The sequence below is a fragment of the Haemaphysalis longicornis genome, unplaced genomic scaffold (assembly GCF_048455015.1).
Source record: "Haemaphysalis longicornis isolate Haplotype H1 unplaced genomic scaffold, Haemaphysalis longicornis Haplotype H1 scaffold_6, whole genome shotgun sequence".
Lineage (NCBI taxonomy): Eukaryota > Metazoa > Arthropoda > Arachnida > Ixodida > Ixodidae > Haemaphysalis > Haemaphysalis longicornis.
This window is the reverse complement of record NW_027526407.1, coordinates 31,178,613-31,200,753: the sequence shown is the minus strand read 5'-3', so window position 1 is coordinate 31,200,753 and position 22,141 is coordinate 31,178,613. Positions and strand designations below refer to the sequence as shown.

Below are 22,141 nucleotides of genomic sequence, written 5' to 3'. Positions count from 1 at the left end.
TTGAGGACAAAACTGCCATGTTTGCCTTCAGACAGAAACAGGGAGAGGGGTTGGGGGTCCTCACAACGGCCTGGGGGCCGCATAATTAAGCCCCGGGTACCGCACGCGGCCGGAGGGCCAAAGTCTGCCGACCCCAGTTTCATGTATAGCACTTCTTAGCTCCAACCCTTTATGTCATAATCCCTGTACGGCTCTTTGATGTAATAGAGGTTTTATGATATGAATACAACTGCTGTCGTGTGTCGGACGTAAACGAAGTATCGCTTTCAAATGTAAGGGATGTACTGTGACAATCGCAACTAAAACAAATTTGAAAGGAGTCGTATGGCATAATAAAAATTGTTCAATTTACGCAATCCAGTTTCCCCCCTCACCTGAAGCGATTTCTGGAAATGTAATGGAATTTACATCAGGCACACCGGTGTCGGGTACCTGAAAAAATAGCACGAGTAATCTTGGTTTAACAAGACATTGCACCGTATTTTTTTGTTTGTTTCAAGGAAGTCGACAGACAGAGCGAGGAGTAAAATTTTATTGCGAGGGATCGGTAAAAACACTGAAATCTTTCAACCGAGAAAAAATGCAGCCCTACACTGAAAGCAAGCAACACAGTCCAGAAACATTACTGGCTCATCACAACAAATTCTTTACTGTTGGAAACCAATACCGCAGCACCGTTAACAGAAGCAGGTCGCAAAACTACGGGCATAAAAGCACTAGAGACGACACTCACAGAAGCCCGTAACAAATCTGCAGAGAATTGTACTTGCTCCCTTCGAAACTCTTGGCCATCTCTGTGGTACGCATCACCAGCCGCAACTCACTCGACCTTTCATCGTGACCTTCAGAGCATCGTCGATTTCATCCCTGACAGAATCCCAGAGCATGTCGAACCCTTCACGACCGTCAGGAGTTACTTCGAAGTTGTTCTGAGACAGGAACTCCTCCTTGAGCGCGTAAGAAGCGCTCCTTGTATTCATACGAGACGCGTGTTGACGATTCATGGACGTCCGCGGCGAGAAATCCGCATCGCGCGCAAGAAGGTCCAGGGCGGCGTCGTTGTACTTGAGGCTGGCCAGGGCGACCGCACCTTCGTGGGCCGATCCCTCCTTGATGATGTCGTCGATGACCCAGTTGATGAGCATCTCGTTCCGGTGCAAGAACGGCAGGAGAGCGTGGTCGAACGCCTCCTCTCGGTCAGGGCCCTGGTAGATCTTGACCGCGCACACACTCGTATTGAAGAAGAGGCCTTTGAGGAGCGAGTTCTTGAAGCGAGCGTACTCGTTCATGTCGCTCACGTAGAACTCGAGACGGTTCAGATAGCGGTTCTGACGCAGCATGTCGATGAAGCGCCGTTGCACGCTTTCGCTCATGTCGAAGCGCTCGAGGGTGAGCACCGCCACGCTGGTGGACTCGGCCAGTCCCCTCACGATCTGCAAGGAGGCACTCTTCGTGGTCGGGCATCGGAGCCGGAGGACCTTGAGAACGCGGCTCGCACGTATCAGTTGGGTCACGAACTGTCCGCCGAGGGGGCTGAGTACCTGAGAAAATGAGGCAAGCACAAATGCAAGTCGAAAATCGCGACGAGAAAAATTTCTGTAATGGTCGTATTTTCCCGTGTCGCACTCTAGTCTTGTATTCTTGTGTGGGAAGTCTGATGTTCTATTGTGTGTCGTATTCCTGCCCTCATTTTGATGTTCCGTCGTGCCGAATTCCTGTATTGTGATCCTTACATTCCATCAGTAGTTGTTGCACATGGTTAGAATGTAACAGGACTTCCGTTGTGAAAACAAAGCGTTTTGTCGTATGACCGGAATTCGTTAGGTTTTTGCGGTGTTCCCGTTGTGATTTTAGATGAAAATTCATCTCTCAGGAGTATGAAGTGCATTAACGTAACGGCTTCGAGGATGACTCGCCTGCTTTGACCGCTCGTTACTGAACCCTCCCTTTCGTCACGTTCACTTGTCTCAGGCTCATGTCCACAATTCTGTACTGTACAAGTGAAGGCAGATGTGAACGAAAACGCACCAGTTTCATTACGCAAACTAACGGCAAACTAAGATCTGGCCTTAGTTTGCCGTTCCAGATATGTGCGCCAAATGTCCGCAGGTTACAACCAGGTTGTCAGTTTGTAGCGCGGCTTACTCGTTTGTAGGCAGCGCCAGGAAGACGAATGAAGCGGGCAGAAGTAAACCTTTTGCACGAGCTCGCATGCGGCCAGCAAAACTAGAGATGTCAAAACTAGAAATGGAGCGACTTTGCGTTCAATTAAGATTAAGATGGCCCTTAAACTATGACAGCCGTTATTTGAAGTCGCGTACCTACGCCATGATACTAAAGCACTGGCGTCTGTAAGCAAGTGCGATTTTCAACATGCGAGTTTGTAAATTGCTCCTTCCAGTTAAGCCAATGGTTGTTCAACCCATCACGGCTCGTTATACTTCTAAGAGCATTGCATTCTAAAAACCTTGTGAAATCGCGGAGCCGTAGCGTCAAGCCGGCAGTGGAATGAAGACGTAGAAAACACTACAGAATTTTTTTTAGAACGCAGTGTATAGAGTGCTGTCCCACGGCACCCCAGCTCAGCGCTACAGCCATAGCTAGTGTGACGCCCGACGACAGACGACTTTTTTTAGACTGGGTCAACACAGTCCAGCTCGTGTGTCGTTCTTGTGTAGTAGTTCCGATCTAGCTTCGTGTTACAAAGTGCGGTGATTGGAGTCCGGCTCTTGCCATGGTGTATTTTTTACATATGTAGGTTTAATAATAATTTTAATGGCTTAGGTTAGTTTACGCTGCATTAAATAATTTCTTTACAGTTAGGTTTGTTAGGTTAACTTACGTTAAGCTACGTTAATGGATGGAGAAGTAATGGCATACGACCTTTTTTTAATGAAAAGCTTGTGAACGCCGGTTGAGTGGAGTGCTTGCAGTACCGTATTTATTCGCGTAATGATCGCACTTTTTTTCCCCAAAAATTGATGCGAATTGAGGGGTGCGTTCATTACGCGTGGTAAATTTTTCCCGAAAAACGTTTGAGCGCAGAAAACGCAAGCAAGTTGCGGGTCAGAATTTTTACGATAGGTCTCATGAACGTAATAAAAATATTAAAAACATAGCTCCGCACACCGCCGCCAGACGCTTTGCAAAGTGACGCAAAATGCAGTGTTTTCATGAATTGCGAAATGCGCCGGAACGAGTTTGCTGCGAGGTGACAACAGGGCAACCAACAAGTGACTGCTGCTGTCACAGTGCGGGACACCAAAACAGACATGTGGGCCGACGTAGCAAGCTGAGCGCATTTTTCTTTGTCTTGCGAGTAGATTACGCGCATTTAGTGAGGGTCTTCACACTCAATATTGAACGCATGCTTGCCGATATCGCTAATATCAGCAAGTCTGCGGCAATAACGTAGCCATGTCTGCTTTGAAACTGAAGGAAACAGAGGTAAGCACGATCATCATCAGCTAGACTTGGCACACATGACACTGCTGCGACAAGTTCAGGGTGCGTTCATTGCGCGGGAAATTAAAAAGAAATCGAATTTTGACGACAAACTTCAAGGGTGCAATCATTACGCGAGTGCGATCATTATGCGAGTAAATACGGTAACTTAAGACGGCACTCTAGACAGCCCTTTTAAAAACAGGCTTTTGTTGAATCCTGCCAGTAAAAACTTGGCATGTAACACAGTAACAATGAAACATTGGGATTCTAGAGGGACGCTGCCCTCTATTGGTGCAGTTATAATTTTGTCTTTCCATTATAGTAAGTATGCGTGCCCAGTTTGGCTATCGTAACACAAGACCATGAGGAGGGATTGACTAACACATGGCAAACGTGTAATACGCTGGAATTTGAAGCCCAAGGCAAAACCTAATAAAATTTCGATCAGGGAATTTAGTTAAGGAACAGTTTCAAACGACAAAGCTTCGCATAACGCCACAATTTGCGCAAGACCAGCGGGATTGTCCGTGTAAGCCACTCACAGACTAGCGCGTATCGACAGCCTAGAAGGGAAGAAAATTTCTTATATTCAGTAAGACGAGTCAATGAAGCATTTAAATGCAGTACTACCTTTTGGTCAAGCAGTTGTGTACACCAACGTTTAGTTAAACCAGGTCATTATTAAAATGTATTTGAATCGACCAATTACTCCAGCAACGATTTCTGCGTACAGTGAAATTTGTTGCTTTCAGTGTGGTTGCTTTGAACGGTTTAGGCGGAGAAAATAAAGTGCCCTTTCAGCGTTCAGTACGTGAGAGCTTCGTGCCACTGCGTTATTTTTTCACCGGGGTGGCTCATTAGGTTGCTTGGCGTTTTTTTACTGTGAGGTAATACTCCCCAATAACCGGGCTTTATACTGCAGTTAAATTTGGTCTGTAGCGACACCATCACCATCGTCATCATGGGCGCCACAATCACCATCAGCGGTGCCTGGCCAGGTCAAGAGGGCAACGCACCGCGATCATCATCAGTGGACCGGACTGGCACGTCAGCAGTGACACGCGCCAACAGATCGAACACGACCGAGCGCCAGGGTGACCGCATGTGTGCACCGCTCCCACTCCTGGCCGGGCCTACGCTCTCTCCAATAAAATGTAGGAGGCCACCGCACCCTACCGAGTCTGCTTCCTACAGGTCTATAGTGCTGTTGGAAAATTCTTTGAAAGGTCTTCATCGCTTGCCAATTCCGGAATATAGTGGTGGCCACGAAAAGTTCGGGAAATAATATGAAAATATAATAACCGCTGTTAACTAATTTTGGCAACTTTCGAGTGTATTACAGCGAAAGAAACATGCCCCCTTCGCCTAAAAAAACTGAGGGTTTTTCCATGCAGCAATAAAAATGCGTCACGGCACGCATAACTATCACTTACGTTAATCTTCAAAATAATTCCGCTTACACATTTACGTCACCTACGAGCGGACAGATTCCTAATAAACAGAGCACATGTTGTAATATTAGGCGTATATGGGCTTGAGGTCTCTGCGTACGACTGTGCATTACGAAGTCAGCTATGGTACAGAACAACCTAAGGTATACGGCTCACCCCAAACGCGGAACGCGATTGATGGACAGATATCACTAACTTCAACAAAACATTTCGCTTACTTGCGGTGTATCGATGCAGAGGCTCGTCAACGTGCAGGTTGTCGTGCGCAAAGACCGAAGAAAGGGTTCTGCTGTATCGCACTGCTTGTAAAACAGCGAGATCTTGGAGAACATGCAGCTGGTCTCCGCAGCCTCTTGGAGCAAGGCCATCTGGCATTCCTGGTAGACGCAGGTAACTTTGACAGAAACGTTGAGCTGCATCATCATTTGCAGAAACTCGACCTGCTGGTGATCCGCGCCTTCCAAAAAGCCGAGGTTGAGTTCTGCAAGTCGTGGACGCTCCTTGACAACGCTTAGGAAAGGGAAGGCGTCTACGCAGGATAACCTACAGTCATCCAAGTGAAGCTCCTTAAGGCTGTCGCTCAGGGCCAAACCGTCAACAACACCTTTCAGGGCCTCGGGTACAAATTTAGAACCGGAAAGAACGAGATACTGAAGGCTGTTGGTGGAGACGATGGTTTGCATGTGTTCGGCTGCGCTGGTCAATGTTGGGAACTTTCGGAAGTCAACGCACACCCTGATACGGGTTATAGAGCGGCACGTCTGCAAGAGATTCGATAACGCACCAAGGTCTTCTGTAGATTCAATCGGTGCCTCAAGAACAAGTGCATTGAGGGTCAGGCTTTCAGCAAGGCCTTCCAGGATCATAAGCATGTCGCAATCGAGGTGTAGGTGGAGCCTCTTGATACCGGACTTGCCGAGACGCGACAGGGCTTCCGTGTAGGCAGGTACCGGTTCGTTTACGGCCATCTTGAGTCGGAAGTCCGCCAGCTGCCTGTGCTTCACTATCATGTCGATGAGTTCGCTGAACGTGGCAGCTCCCATCTGGATGTCGATGAGAATAAGGAACTTGAGGGACACGTTATTCTCGACTGCCTGAGCGAGAAGTGTGCCGCTGTCGCTGGAAAGGTGCATAGAGGCCAGGCCCAACTCCGTCAGACGACTCATGCAGCTCAGTGGATCCAGGATGGGGTGCTCAGGAATAATGGCGGCTGGTTCCTTCAATGGATCGCTGCCACGAATCTCAAGTTTACCTACAGCGGGCGTGAGCTTGAGAAGGGAGCCGAAGACGAGGGAATGACGCGGGGCCAGGACTTTGGTTGAGACAACAACGCCTGTGATGCAATAATGCTGGCGGAGGAACCAGAGGTACACGCAGAGGAACATCACGTCTGAGTCGCTCTGAATGTCGTCGGGGTCCATTTCGACAGTACGGAAGTGAAGTGAGCCTCTGTGGACCTGAACTACTTCCACTCCCCGTCGGTTGAAGAGATGGTTCAATTTGACTTGTTGCTTCAAGGTCCAGCAGGGCGATTCGCCTGAGTGACTGCAACCGTCGGTGAGGAGGGTGGTGCCATCTTTGTTGAACTCGCCGCTGGCGGCGTCAAACATGGCCTGGATGTCGTCTACGGTGCCAAACACGTGGGGCGCTGCCTCGGCGAGTAGTTTTGCAAAACCGGGAAGACTGGCCCCGAGGTCGCCCTGCGGAAACAATATCAATCATTGAAAATGGCGCTGGGGATTTATTTTACCGAGCTACAGCTGGCTTATGAGGCCCACCGTTTTGTGATGCCGCGGAATAGTTTTCGAAACCTGAAAACACTTATTGTGTGCCGAAGCACGGACACAAGGGCTCCGAATTTGACCGCCATCTTAGAACCGTCAACCTTTCAAGCATAGCTCGATAAATGTTGGGGGTACATTCATGACTGGTGGCTATTGATTGTGCTCGGCTGTGCATGAAGGAGGAGGTCTGAATGTAGGGGACACATTTCGGTGTGTAGAACGACTATTTCCAGCTGAAACAAAGCAGGATCGACAAACTGGGGGAATGGGTAATAGACGTAGGTGTCCAACTACGTCTGCGGATAATTTCGCTGCTTTGAACAATCACCTTGCAATTTTAAAGGGTGTGCATAAGTGATATTTACTAACCGCGTGCAAATTTTAGAGATATTTTATAGTTTTTAAAATAAAATTCCAGTCTTTTTAGCTTACTTTTTCAGATTAAGGAACATTCAGAAATACTTTTACAGGCACAGAGCTGAAACATTTCTGTGTTAAATGATGCTTGTTTTAGAACCAGAACAATAAAAGTGGTCATAACCGTTAAAATGTACAAAAATGTACAAAACATTTATTTTCAACCGAAAAACAGTTCAGAGAATTGTGGAGAGAACACCTTTTGGTTCGGACTGTGAACTGCATTGATAAATTCACAAATAGTGGCTTTGGAAACTAATAGTAAAAATGAACTATTCTTTTTCTCAGCGGCAATGGTTGAGAAACCCAACTTCAAAGTTTTCGTTTCATTCTGTTTAATTGGAGCCTTTTGCACGAATTAAGATAAAAGCGAGGCAATGCCACTAGCCCAGTGCACCTCAGGAGTTGAAAATCGCTCTAATTAGCCAAAAAACAAGTGACGTGAGCGCGAACGTTGATTGATTGATTGTAGGGTTTAACGCGCCGACGCAACGCAGCCGATGAGGCACGCCGAAGTGGAGGGGTCCGGATTAATTTTTACCACCTGGGGATATTTAACGTGCGCCGAAATCTCGTACACACGGGCGTTTTTGCTTTTCGCCTCCATCAGAAAAGATGCGCCGCGGCCGGGAATCAAACCCGCGATCTTGTGTTCAGCAGCGCAACGCCTTAGCCAGTGAGTCACCGCGGCGGGTGTGTGCGCGAACATGATGGACGACCGACCAGGCGTCAACAAACATTTCGCAATTGCATGCGCAATGCCATTTCAACTAACAGAGCGCCATTGCGGCATTGGTTGAACTACCAAAAAATTGAAGTAACCGAGCACTACACTCTTAGGCAAAAAGGACTAAAAGTTCGTCCTTTGGGGGACTAACGACCGTTGCCACAATCATTAGTCCCTTTGGGGACTAAATGTGAGGGGACGAACGGTTAGTCCGCCACCCGGTTGGTCCGTCCCGATACTCCCCAAGGGACGAACGGGCGAGTCTCCGAGAAGGGAGAAAAAAAAGTCCACCAACAGGGATCGAACTGCCGACGCTCGCAAATAGACGCAAGGACCCCGACGCGCTACCACTACACCACGCCGCCGGACGGATGGTCGGGCAGATAATTTCCAAGTGTACAGCCTGTAGTGCTGTGCTAGGTGATGGATTCATTGCAACTGGTGCCGGAATTTTTATCCGTGCAAGCGACCGTGACCCCGATTTGCGCTTTTCGCTTAGCGCTTTGCTAACTTGAGGGTCCATTGCTCATTTCGATTCTAAGTACAGTCTCACAATCAGTTTTTTCTCGCAAAGAGCAATCAACTCGTTGCCTGTTTAGATAGATGGCTGGGTGATCGGACGACACATTTGTTTACGCACAAATTAGAGCAAACTAGGTGTATTCGTAGTGTTCGATACATGCGTTAAGTGCTCTAGGTATGGTGTGTGAAAGCGGTCGTCTGTGTGAGTGTCAGAATAGGGAAACAGACCATATTTTCCTGCATCGGCGAAATCAAATTTGGTGTTGCTTAGCCTGAATTCTTCAAGTTACCGTCGCTAGACGATCGGGACTGGGAGATGCAACTGGGTTTTACAGCAGTTGCAGCACTGTCATAGCTTTGGTGCACAAGGCAATTATGTACCGAGTGTAAAAGATAACTTCAAGACGCTTACCTGTAGCGAACATTTTTATTTTGCAATTGTTGTCATCAGCAACTAATGCGTTTTTTCGCGTCTGTGAAACATACATATTCATTACGCTTGGGGATCAACGTTTGCTATTGTCAGTAATATTTCTGGTATTGTTGACGGGCTTGAAGTCTTTCATTGGCCGTTATTACCTCGCCCGAATCGTATGCAACACAGCGTATCACCATAACCTCGCCGAGAAGCTTCTGTCGATCACGCATCGCCGCTCCTTGCCATTACCCGTCGCTCGATTGACACTAGGTGCTTTTTTTATAATTAACATAAAGATTTTTCCCAGTGGCACCATGTAAAGGACCCACTGACTGCAATGACTTGTGTTTTGGAAATCTGAAACTGTCCAGACATGCGCGAAATGGGAACGACGACGCCATTAGGGGATTAACGACGCAGCAAAGGGACTAAATGCATGCGTTTCGTCTTCCCGTTACTCCTTATAGATCGGCGGGAACGAACAGTTAGTCCGGATTTGTGCACACGGCACACACTCTGCTACAGATACTCCCATTGAAGATGAACTGTTGCCCGCGAAGACTAACAGCTGTATTTTAGTCCCTATTTTAGTCCTTTTTGCCTAAGAGTGTATATCTGTCAGTATAGATAAAAGTAAGCGTTAGTACGCAGTTTTTTAAAAGAACAATGTAGGTACTGCCGTGCGTTACTGGAAACTTACAGTGGATAGGCGGAGCAACATAAAGAGGGTGCGCCTGGTGCCATTTTTAAATGACCTCTGGTACGCGTCTGCGCATGCCACTTAAGGGGGGGGGGGCAGTGCTCTTAAAACAGCTTCCTTTAATTGTAATGTAAACTCCGTGCAACTTGTCAGTGTTGCAGCTTTTTCCCCACTGATTTCAAATATGCCATTAATTGAGTGTCAATTAGTTATTAAGGTAATTAGAGACAATCAGATTTTTGGTCAAACAATAGACGAAACAGTGTGGCATAAAGATGTAATCTTTATATTTTCCAATACTATAAACCCTGGTGAGTGCAATACGTACGAGGATCGGTTTTTTGGCGCACTGCTTGGAACTAATTTGACAGCTCATTAAACTTTGGTGGCACCAGTGGCAAGGAACCACTTCGAATGCCCATTTCGAAACCCACGGTTTATTGAGCGGTAAAATTAGTTCCAAGCGGTGTATCAAAAAACCGATTCTCTTATTGCACTAACCAGGATTCATAGTATTGGAAAATATAAATATTTCAGTTTTATGAGTAACTGTTGTCTATTGTCCCTCCAAAAATGACGAAATGTCTCTAATTACCTTAATAACTAATTGACTGACTCAAGAAAGAATGACATGAAATCAGTTGGGAGAAAGCAAGACTGGCAAGCTTCACAGTGTTTAATTAAAGGAAGCCGTTTTAAGAGCAGTGTACCCCCTTAATGGGGCTGTTTTAGAAGAATGTTACCATAACTTCGCACTATACTAAAAACTTTTTAGCCGGTTTTGCCTTCTATCCCTCTTATTACGAAAGAATTTAAATACTACACAAAATAAGTTCGATTACAACTAATGCAATTCCGTATTTGAACCAAGGACCCCATATATGTGGTCGTCCGCACTGCCCAATGAAATAACTCTGAACAGTAACCTTTTAAATTTCTGTGACAGCCTAACTTCAGCAATTAAACACAGTATTACCAGGAGAGGCCAAGCATTCACTTTTTGTATGAAAGAAATGAAGAAGGTCTGTGCACTGTAACAACAGCTATTAAAAATTCAGCTGTAGATAGATCAGATCAGAAGAGTCAGATCGGTCAGACATGCACCAAAGAAGACATTGGCGGTCTTCGTGAAGCTTATTGAAGACTAAACGGGAGTGTACAAAAAAAAACAATGACAATCACTTTTCAATAGGGGAGGATTTTTTTCGTAAAACGCGTGAAAAGAAAAGGCGTTGGGACATTGCTCAGGTTAATCGAAAAAAAAAACCCCGCCCGCATCTTCCCACGGGGGGAACTCGAGTAAATGCGTCGCGGAGTGGTGGGGGTATCGCGTGAATGTTGCGTAATTGGGTATGGTTTGGGAATGGTTAATTGTTATTTCGTCTTTATTATTCTTATTTATTGAATGAAGGAGAAGCGAAGGCAAGGAGTGTAAAGTTAAAGTCTGTCTTTATCGCTTCGTGCCGTCAAGCAAAGCGTCAAGTCAAGCGAAAGCCAAGCAAAGACGCCCTTGACAGAATTCCGAACGCGCGCTCCGCCGCTTATGTACACACCGTCCGCGTTCGAGGGAGAGGAGTTCGGGGGAGAGACGTGCATGCGCACACTTCCGTACACAAGCGCGCGAACTTTCCACGCACCCACCACGCAGTTATCACGTGTACACGCCCTGCCGCCGTTACTGTTGAGCGCGACGCAGCGCACGGGTAGGTACGACGCATGCGCGCACAGACGCGCTCCCCCCGCACCGTCGCAGCTGTTGAGAGCGAGGAGGGTACGGGGGAGATTCGCGCACCTGCGCCTCGACGCGACGCGCATGCGCAGTGAGCGTGTGGACGGCGCCGTCAACATCGACGAGTGACATCACGAGCCTAAGAAATTCTCCGCATTTAAAAAGGTCGCAGTCGAGAAAAAGTCCATTCCTGCTTAGTAAAATGGAATGTGCTTGCCACTCTCGCAGTACGCGCGCTGGGGAACATTCGCGCCTCGGTTCGCGATTTTACCGCTCCGCGCATGCATGACTTACGGCTGTACTCGCGTTCACGAAACATTTTTCGCGCGCTGCGCCGACAGCTACGTCAGAAGTACAGTCGCCCAATACTTTGCTTGCGCGGGCCGCGACTTGTCTGCGTAGGCGCCATATGATGGAGCCAAGGTGCGAACAGGTTCAGGCTCATCGCGGGCGCAGAAAGCGCGCCCAGCTGGGCTCAGCGTTTGCTAGGTGGTTCCTTACTAAAAATAGACCCTTTGCAAAATGGCCAAATTGTTGGCGGAAAAGCAGCAAGCCACTCTGGCAACACTGTGCACCCGCTGCGCCGCCATTAGAAAGGAAGCGAAAAGGCTGCGAGCACAGATTTTCTACGGAGTAGCTATCGTCCATCGTCCACGTAATTGCATACGCGTCCCGCGAAGTGGTGTTTCCCACTGCAGGATGGGAAAATAATTTTGCCGCTCTTCCTTCGATAGAAGAGCGGCATATTCAGGAATTTTATTCTTCGAGGTCGACCACTGAAAGGTCCTACGAGTGCGAGCGATCATACGTAAGCGTGGAGTCCTACGTTACGCCATCGTCAGTGTGGACAAACAGCAGCAAGCAAAGGTAGGATGTGTTGCTAATAAAGAATAGCCTTAGCGCTGCCTCTTTGTTTGGTTGTCGAGTTTTGTGTTTAATCGATGCGCCCTTGCCCCGTGGTAGCGGCGGCTGGCCGCTATGAACGGGCTATGAAGGGTCCGTCTCTGCTGAGCGCCCACTTTGCGTATGTTCAAACTTTCAAAAACTATTCGCGAAAATTGCCAAAGCATGCATAATGAAACTGATTTTGTCTCTGCTAGAGGTCATGTTTGCGATTCACCGCCTCTGTACTTGCGGCGCTTAATTTTTCCGTCGGTGAATGCGGTGCTAATGCGGGAGCGATAGGTCGCACGCGTGCGTCAGCAGCGAGCAGAGGCAGTCGACCTTGAGAGGAACTCAAAGGAAGGAACAAACACAGAAGAAATAGCAGAAAAGAAGGGCGCTTCTCGACTCGCCCCAGACGAGCCGTTGTGCAGCGGGGTAGATAAGCGGAAGCGATTTGAACAGCGTTAATCTTCGAAAGGTAGCGTAAAACACCACTTTAGGAGAGAAATATGACTACGGCGATGGGGCAACACACTCCTGGGGCAACAGACTCGTGAAGCCGTGGGCGAAAACGCGCAACCGCAACGGCGTTGCTACGACCTGCTTCCTTTCTAATGGCGTCGCGTTCACCACCAGTGTTACCACCGCTGAATTCTCAGCGTTGTCCGCCTTTTTGCAAAGGGTCTGTATCGCCCCCCATGTTAGCCCACGAGAAGCTGGATCTGGCTGTGCCACCCAGATCCAGCTTCTGGACAAAAATGTCTTCAAGTACACCCGTTCAATTTGATAACAGTATCACGGGAGCGTCTGAGCGTCGGCCATTCTGTTGATCCGCCCCGTATAACGGAGCTACACCGCAAACTTGGCGAGAGTCGCGGCATGTGCACTAAGCACTGGCCATCGTCTGCTAGGCTGTTGGAAGGGCAGAACGCCGGCCCCGATTTTTTTTCTTCGCCTATTATACTGTCTGCTAACGGTTTGATAAGCGAAAGTGACTAGTGACAGCAGCCTGACGTTCCACGAGCAAATCTCGAAATGCGCGTTTTTTAGCGATTTATGGCGTATTGATGTAACGGGTCTTCTCGAGGGTGTTCTCAGCTCCCGAAAGAGACTAGCAGACGAGGGCTACGGCAGCTAGTGCTTAGTGCGCATGCGACAACTCTCACCGTGTTTTTACTGTGTTAATCCGCGTCAGGTGTACAGGGGGTATTAAAACAAATGCTAACGACGGAGCGCACAGCCTCCGACGCATACTGCACCCTCTGGCTGCAAAGTCAGCAAACTGCGCGCATGCGCACTGCGTCCTGAGCGTTTGAGAGTGTGGCCTACATTTACCGTGAATGCTTGATTAAGAAGCGACGCCGGTCGTTTATTTTGAGGTCCCTTTTGACGCTGCGTCACCGCTGGGCAGGGTGATCGTTGAAGGGTATCATGCGAGCTGGAATCAGCCTGCTGCGGGCTTGGCTTCCGATGTAGTAGATAAAAGGATTTTCAGTGGCGACAGAGCATAAAAAGGCGCCTCAAAAGAAATGACCGGCATCACTTCTTTATAAAGCATTTCCCCTAACAGTTGGCCACACACTCAAACGGTCTGAAAGAACGACGCGTGCGCGCAGTTTACTGAAAGTGGAGCCCGACGGTGCGGCATACGTCGTAGGCTGTGTGCTCCATTGTTCACGTTTCTTTTAGTACCCCCGTAAAACAAATCCAGTGGTTGCTGTGAAAACGCAACTTCCTCACGGAGGGCAGAGCTGTGCTTCATGCGCCATGTAAAAGCAATGCCTTAAAAAGCACCACTACTCCAGCAAAAAAAAAATCACATCTCCACGCCGTGAATGATGCCGAGGGTGCTGAGCACTGTGACGCAACGTGTGTTGCGCTTGTGTGATGAGGGCCGTCGTCCGTGCGTGCTGATGCACTCTGAGTTTTAAATGATTTTGAGGTGCAGTAAATGCACTGTAAATGACAAGCGCCACACAAAAGACAATTCGCGTACCAGTACTTCGCAGCCTCGGCATCGTTGACGGCGTCTTTTTCTGCGAATTATCGTTATATAGTTCAGGGTTATTGCTTTATTTTTGCGTTTTCTACCCTTTGAAATTCGCGCTCTTTGCTACTGCTGTTACCGGCGCTCTCCGCACAGTGTGCGCCGCTCTCGATAGATGGCGTACAGTGCTGTGCGCACGTAAGGCCCCTTGCGCACGGACATCGCCAGACATCGGCATGGACATTGCGAGGTCCTAAAGAGCATCGACCTTAAAATAACGTTTAGAAATATAACCTGAATGATTTACCCTGAGAGAGGAAGTTTAAAAACAGGCTAAGCACTCGATATTCAAACCCACAGCGTCGGCGCGCATGATAAGAGAAGCTACCTTGACACCAAAAAGGCAAGCTCTTTTCGTCACGGATGCTCAACGATGAGTGGTCGGGGGTAACTAATTGCTAGGTACTCTCAAGCAAGTAGAAATTATCCTTCGGGGTGTACGAGCTGAATATAGGACACCGCGGGGACAACCGCCGCAGACTTTCTCGGTTCAAATCATTAGCGCTTGCAAAGAAGCCTTGTTCGTTAAGGTTTTAAACAGGACAGCCGCCATTACCAGCACAAAGAATAAAGAACGACATTCCAACTTTGTTGCCAGAAGACCTCACTGAAGTGGAGCGAATTAGATGACAACTTTTGTAGGATAAAATTACATTTTTAAACGACAAAGAGCAAATCAGCAAGTCTTTGTATACCTTCAGACGTTCCTAACAGAGCCCTATTGCAGAAACTAGTCAAATCTCGAGATATGCAAGCTTAGAACTCATTGGAGGGAAATGCTTTCTGTGCACAACAACGATATTTTGAAAAAAAAAAAATGGTCGTGTTCTTTCGATTACTACGCAGCTTCACTTGCCATTTCGGAGGCGAGGGCGGCCGAGGTGTTGAGGCACCACCCCCACATTTTCTGAAGAGGGTACGAGCCGAAATTAGGACTATCGATTTTTTTTTCTGGAAACCTGTCTTAGGCAATGACGCAATTCATAGTTCTCGCATTATGTGTCGAAGCTTGGGTACCGTGGAACAGTACACGACACCTTACGGCCCAGGGCACCTAAAACAGTGCCTAATAATTCTGGACATCGTCTGCTTCAGTGAAACTTTGGCACAGGGATGTATGTTATACAGTGTGCAGAAAAAGGCCATAAATTTTATACACTCACGGGGTCATGTGTTAATAATATAAAACAGGAATACAGGACGATGTGCGGAGATACTTGTATATTTTGCTGCGCAAATCAGCCCTCGTTTTACACCGAACTCTAGACAGAATACTGTTGGTAGAAGTGGGCGATATCTGATTTCATACAATATGAAGTTCAGCAAGATTCGTTGACGGGCTAGCTGGTCAGATACTTGAAAAGCAGTGGGACTTCCGCAGAAAGGCGACACACATGCGCTCGTCCTGTTGTCTTCCCTGTGTGTGTCGTCCCTCTGTGCAATCCCCGTAGCTTTTCAAGATACAATATGCTTATTCAATAACGCAAAATTGATTCCCCTCCCAAACAGTCTTGAACAAAGCACTCTGAGAAACAAGGGATGATGGTGTACGTAAAAGAGGCCCCTGAAAAGGCCACTTCAATAGAGATTTCAGATTGTTATCAAGCGCAAGGTAAAATGGGTGTGGCTCGGCTTACGACTAGAGTCCAATGGTACATTACGGGTAATGCTGCAGTTGCCACCGCTCGCATTTCTCGCCTAGAGCGCAAAATATTTCTTACAGGTATAAGGGAGTAATTTTTTTAGTAATATGTCTTGTCTAACAGCAACACCAAGCGGGCCAAAAAGTAAAATATACTCACGTTTGCTCTTCCGTTGACGTTGAGATCCCGCATTGTGGACGATCAAGTCGACCCGTTCCCGTGACGAGCAGTCCGTTTGCCGAAAACGGCGACCGTGAATGCGATGGGACGACAGCGGAGACGAATACTTGACCCTGGAAGCAGTCGTGTTGGTATGACCCAACCGTCAGTAAAACACAGGCGTATTCGGTAATTTGGGGTCGCTGCGGGCGCTCTTCTGATTCGCAGCAAAGAAACACTGACGTCACCAGACAAAAAGACACTGAGTTGCAAAAAAAAAAAAAAACACAATCAGGCAGATAGCGACGGACGCTGACTAGGAGGGCGGACGTTAAGGCAATAACGCTTCTTACTGTGCAACTTCACCAGCCAAAAGCGCTGTGGCCGATAATCTAAGCACATCGCAAGCCCCACGATAATCGATAACAGTGCACGGTTACTCAGACTCACGGAACGAGAATATACTACATGCGACCCGCTGGTTATGCGTGTATACTCTAAGGTACCACTAAAGTGAAGATGCAATTTCGCCGCTATCACCGCCTTACAGTGTCATGGATGTAAATAAACCCGCAGCCGCAAAAGCAGTTGCGTGAAGAAGCAATGGTCAATGAGCTACGAGCGCTGGACATCAGAACACATGCCGTGGTTAAGTTTGTGAACGAAATATTATCGCTTCGTCTGCAGTTCAGTGTGTTAGGAACATTTATCAAAAATATTTCAGATGCTTTTACTAAGGACCTGATGTGAGGCTATACGCCATAAAAGGTTATTGAACATACTCAGTCGCCTATAGAAAGTAATGTCGGTGAATTTAGTATACTAACAGGGACCATGAATACAAAATACAACTGTGTTCAGTTTGAAACAACCAGCCTTTGGTATTCCACTCAGTTTTTTTACAGCCCCGAGGCACTTTTTTCGATCGAGAAAACAGAACAAATGTTTCACACGCCGCGGTGGCTCAATGGCTAAGGCGTTATGCTTCTGAGCACGAGGACGCGGGTTTGTTTCTTGGCCGCGGCGGTCGCTTTTCTGATGGAAGCGAAAAGCAAAATGCCCGTGTGTACGAGATTTCGGCGCAAGTTAAAGATACCCTGGTGGTCAAAACTAATTCGGAGCTCTCCACTACGGCGCGCCTCACCACCTGCGTTGCGTCGGCGCGTTAAACCCTACAATCAATCAATCAATCAATCAATCAATCAATCAATCAATCAATCAATCAATCAATCAATCAATCAATCAATCAATCAATCAATCAATCAATCAATCAATCAATCAATCAATCAATCAATCAATCAATCAATCAATCAATCAATCAATCAAGAAATATCTAGAAAAGTTCTAATTTCGTGAAACATTGAAGTATGAAGGGGTAAGAGTGACTCAACATGAGGCAGCACTAAAACATACTCATCATTACGCTTACGGGGGGTTAGAGTTCAAGTGATACGATCGAATGAATGAGAGGCCCATCTGCAATCGCCGAGTCATTGTTCGTGACGGTGGCTGAATTAGGCGGCCGTCGGTAGCATGTTCAAGATTCTGTGACATCATACAGGGAGAAAAAAAGAGAGGGAGATAATAAATCTGTATTCATAAGCAGAAGTAGTGACGGCACGGCACCTTCCTGGTGCAGACAACCCCTAGTCCGGGACACCCAGGGTCCAGCTTGCCGTCAAGGCCCTTTTCGCCAAGGTTTTCTGGGGCCCAAGTACCGGGTCAGCCAGACGAGTCTTCCATCGCCAACCACGCTCCTTCATCGTTCCAGCTGGCATCACCGTTACTTTTCTTCCCTGCCCTCTACTCTCGTTTCTTGTCCCGCTTTGGTTCGGTGCAGCTTTATAGTACGCACCCAGGCTTCAGCCACTGGCCGTACTTCAGGTACAGGCGCATATTTCTTTAGGGGAACCGTACGTTCCCATAAAACAATAAGAACAGACGTAGCATACGCGGTGCTAAAACTCTCTATTTACGCTTTACGCAAAGACGCCGGTGTCTGACTATACTCTTTGGTTACGCGCGGTTTGTGCAAGTTGAGCGAAATCTTGCTACGTTTGGAAGTGTGTCGTGGGATCTTAGGAAGGAAGGCACATACCTTTTAACGGACGCGTGCGCTGCCATTGTCCTTTCCTTTCCCACCCTCCCCCGCACAAGGTCGTATGTAGCTGAGCTGCCTGCTGAGCTCAAAAATATCCGCAGTGCACTTCCTTTCCTTTTCTTTTCCCACAAACCACAGCAACAAACAGCAAAGCTAAACGATAAAACAGCTCAATGCAGTGAATGAGCATGGGCGGCGTAGGGACGCGGGAAGGGGAAATTATGTTGGGAAACTTTTTGGTAAACCTGAGAATAGGGAGTATTTGGCAGTTGTGCAGATATAAACTGCCTTTGGGCCTGGGCGATGCTCAGACTACACTTCTTCAAGGCGTATACATGTAAATGCAAAGACTATAGATGTAGAACTGAGCTTTTTAAGATGTCTGTTTTTTTAAGATGGTCAGTGAGCGTAAGTGAGCGGTCATCGAGAGACGGTCAGTGCTGGTGCTTGTAAGAATATTTTTTTTTTAAATTACGACATTCCTTTGTTATGTCAGACCGATTGAGCATTGAAATAACGGCCCTCTTGCGTCCACAAAACTGGGAATAAGGCCAGGAAAAGTTAAAGGAAAAATCTACCCCAAATCAACGGCGCCACGAGTGCGAAGGTCTTTCGCTTGCGCACGCTGCTGAGATAATTTCATAATTAGCGGAGCAATGGAATTACGCGTCGGTATGAAATTCGGTAAGAAAAGCCCCAATAACAGGGGCATCTGGACATTTCGGTGTACGAAATTTTGGTGCAGGACGTCTGGGCCGTGCACACTTCGGTGGACGGGATTTCCGAGGCATTCTTTTAATATTTTAGCTCTAACATTTTAATTTTAAGTGCAATGCACTTCTTAAGCGACCCTGAACCTGCGTCCAGCGGCGATGTCCGCGCACGTGGAGATGGGCGCGCGCAGCCTGGCCGCTGACATGGCACATACCCACGTGGGGGATTGGCCAGGAATCTAATCGTCTTCCTTGGCCACGGGGGGAGATGGGCGCGCGCTGCCTGGCCGCTGACATGGCACATACCCACGTGGGGGATTGGCCAAGAATCGGGCGTGAGAAGGGCTAATGCACCTGCTTAAAGGAGTACTGACACGAAATTTCAAAGCTGAGATCCGCTCTAGCAATCAAGTACAACGACAACACAAATAGGTGTCTGTGAATAAATGCATCTTTCTTTCTTTGTAGTTGTGTGTGTGTGTGTGTGATCTCTCTTTCGCGAACATTACCGTACCGCGCAAATTCAACTCGTGCATTCGCACTTTCACATCCTTCCCCTCGGGGAAATGCGGGGAATTTTTGTGAGGCGATATTATTTTAACGTTCGGGAGTTGTGTTTGGGACGCAATGCATGGAGAGAAACAGTAAACCCAGGCGAAAAATAAACGCGTAAGACCCATTTCGATAGCAGATGTTAAAAATGCACGTGAATGGCTTCCGTTCAACGTTTTCTTTTAGTTTAGAATTCATGTGAACAGCTATCACCCTTTGCTCTAAGTGTCACCAAAGCGCCTTATTTCACTTCACCGAACGCTGCAAGACGCTACTGCTTTTAGTTAATTGCTAGCTGTTTCCTCCCCCCCCCCCCCCCACCTTCACCTTTCCCACAAACTGCCGCGAAAAAGAAGAAAAGAAAATGGGCTAGCTTTTAAGCGTGTGTCCATTCATTTTTCATTACTTTCTCTATCAACCTCATATTCGCTGCCTGCGGTATCGGCTTTACTTAGAACTAACCATCTATCGCACTTGCAATGGCGCCGCTAAAGGGGTTAGGGGCTGTGCACCGGGTACCAGCCCCATTGGAGGGGGGAGTGTCACCTGTGCTTCATTCCGTAAACCGGGCGTCGAAAACTTGAAGACGACTGTCGCAGCTCTCTCCAAACTAGCCTATTCAAATTTTTGCCTCTTATAACACGGCCCTAAAGCGGGGCTCACACGATGGAGGAGGAGCCACGCGGAGGCGGACAGATATGTCGCGTCAACAGTGCGTGACCGGATAGGGGACCGATAAAAAGCGCGAAAGTTCATGGGTACATGGTTTGCTCCCGAGGAGTCTCGCCGCTTCCGATTCGAGAGCTCTCCTGGCCTGCAGTACGCCAGTGGCTTTCATGCGAGCGTGTGCATGTTGTTTATCTGTTTCCACCCAAACAAACAAAAAAAACGCTTATGCATTGCGCATTCAATATATGACAATGATGAATCCTACTAGGGGTTTCTCTGAAAGGTAGGAACTCTGTGACAAATAAACAACACGTACACACCTCGTGAAAGCCGCCGGCGTAAGGGAGGACAGGAGAGATCTGGAACCGGAAGTTGCGGGAGCAGACGACGTACCCATGAGCCTTTGCGCTGTTTACTGGTCACCTATAGGTGACCGGTAAAAAGCGCAAAGGCTGATGGCTGCATTGTTTTCTCCCGCGGAGAGCCACCACTTCCGGTTCGGGAGCTCTCCTGGCCTCCCGTACGCCTTCGGCTTAAACGCGTGTGTGTGCTTGTTGTTTATATGTTTCCACCGGGAAAAAAGCGCTCATGCATCGGGAATTCCATAAATAACAATGATTGACTCTACTAGGTGTTGATCTGACAGGTAAGCACCCTGTGACAAATTAACAACACGCACACACGCGCCTGACAGCCGGCGGCGCACGCAGGCGTACGGGAGGGCAGGAGAGATCTGGAACCGGAAGTGGCGGTAGCAGACGACGTACCCATGAGCCTTTGCGCTTTTTATCGGTCACCTATTGTCCGGCTTGGCGGTGCATCCACACGTGCGGAGGTACACGGAGTCAACGTTGCACGGAATGACTAGCAGACGACAGCGCGGAGGAAGCGAGGGGATTCTCGGTGAGGCACCCTGCAGGACCGGTTTCTTTTTCCTTGCTCTCGTTCTCCGATAGCGCCCTAAGACGCCAAGGCGCGCTTCTCCCTGTTATCCCGTTCGTCACATTGCGTGTCGTCATAGGCCGGTTCGGAACAGGGGAACATTCGTCATAGGCCCGTTCGACAAATGGGGAAGTTCGTCATATGTGCGACAAAATAAAAATCCGCGTGTTTAGCTTTTTTTTTTGACGCGCATTTGGGTATCAGCGAAGTAGATAAGACGGTCAACGACTCAAACAAGGGAGGCGAGGAAGGCAGGTAGCACAATGAAAAAAACTTGGAATAGGAGTCAGGAAGAACTCGCGCTCCCCTCTTTTTTGTGGCCGTTTTGGGTGTGCTTGAGCCCCACACGAGGCAGGAAAGATATAGTACGAGACTTTCTACTGAAAAAAGATTTGGAGAATCACGTGGGTTCGGCCTACATGTTTTCTTTTCTTTTTCTCTTTTCTGGCGACTTTACATCCGGGGCTTTTCAGCAAAGAATGCCAGTCAGAGTTGACAGGTAGGGTAACATGGTTCTAACAGGAATGTAGAAACAAGGTTGATGACCCTAGGCAGAAAAGTGAGGCAGGGACGTAGCAAAACAAAGAAATCATCCTGAAAGAAGTTAGTCAATCTACGCTTCAAACAGTGATAAGCGGCTACAGCGACGCCGATCGGTTGAGAATTTTGAGGGCAGCATTCAGGAATACTGCGTTTTGAATTGTATAAATTGTATAATATAATAATATAGCAATATAATGTAATGTGTAATAAATGCTTTTTCCACGGGTTCACATGGGCCATTGGGTGTCATTCATTGCTGGTGTGTAGGAAGTGTGGGAACTAATAATTTAATTAACGGGGTTCAACTTAGCTGTCATTACACTTTCTGTTTAGCAATCATTACGCAGAATGTGCAAGCGGGGCTCTGTAATCGCTTGCACACTTCTAAAAAAACATCGCGAACTGCACTTTTCCGCCCCTGTGACGAACTTTCCTAAGTGAAAAGCTGGCCTATGATGAATCATCCTATGTGACCAAACGGCCCATAACGAAATGCCATGTGTACGACCGGGTCTAGACCCGTAATAGGCTCCGTGCGCTGGTATGGTGGCGACACAAGCGCCTGAACAACTAGCGCCATCTACGGCCACTGGAGGCATTTATCGGATGTTGTGGTCGTCGCTTGCGCCCTTCCCCGTACGCCCGTGCTACGCTCCGATGACTGATTGCTCAAACCACCGCGCTCGTTTTAA

The 22,141-nt window shown here is 47.8% G+C and overlaps 1 protein-coding gene across 1 annotated transcript; it reads right to left on the bottom strand.

Annotated features, from left to right (window-relative positions):
- Positions 1 to 514: 514 nt before the first annotated feature.
- Positions 515 to 16,121, bottom strand: LOC144142432 (uncharacterized). Its single transcript, XM_077673937.1, has 3 exons — positions 15,930 to 16,121; positions 5,117 to 6,598; positions 515 to 1,541 (listed from the first exon to the last, which is right to left on the bottom strand). The coding sequence occupies exons 1-3, from the start codon at positions 15,960 to 15,962 to the stop codon at positions 807 to 809; spliced, it is 2,250 nt and encodes a 749-aa protein (XP_077530063.1). The 5' UTR covers positions 15,963 to 16,121; the 3' UTR covers positions 515 to 806.
- Between the last annotated feature and the right edge of the window lie 6,020 nt (positions 16,122 to 22,141).

Bases quoted from the DNA above. Each gene is read 5' to 3' on its own strand.
- LOC144142432 (XM_077673937.1), bottom strand. From the start codon at position 15,962: ATGCGGGATCTCAACGTCAACGGAAGAGCAAAC. The intron at 6,599-15,929 runs GTGAGTATATTT...TTGTTTCCGCAG, and splicing joins ACGTCAACGGAAGAGCAAAC to GGCGACCTCGGGGCCAGTCT. The intron at 1,542-5,116 runs GTAAGCGAAATG...TCATTTTCTCAG, and splicing joins TCTGCATCGATACACCGCAA to GTACTCAGCCCCCTCGGCGG.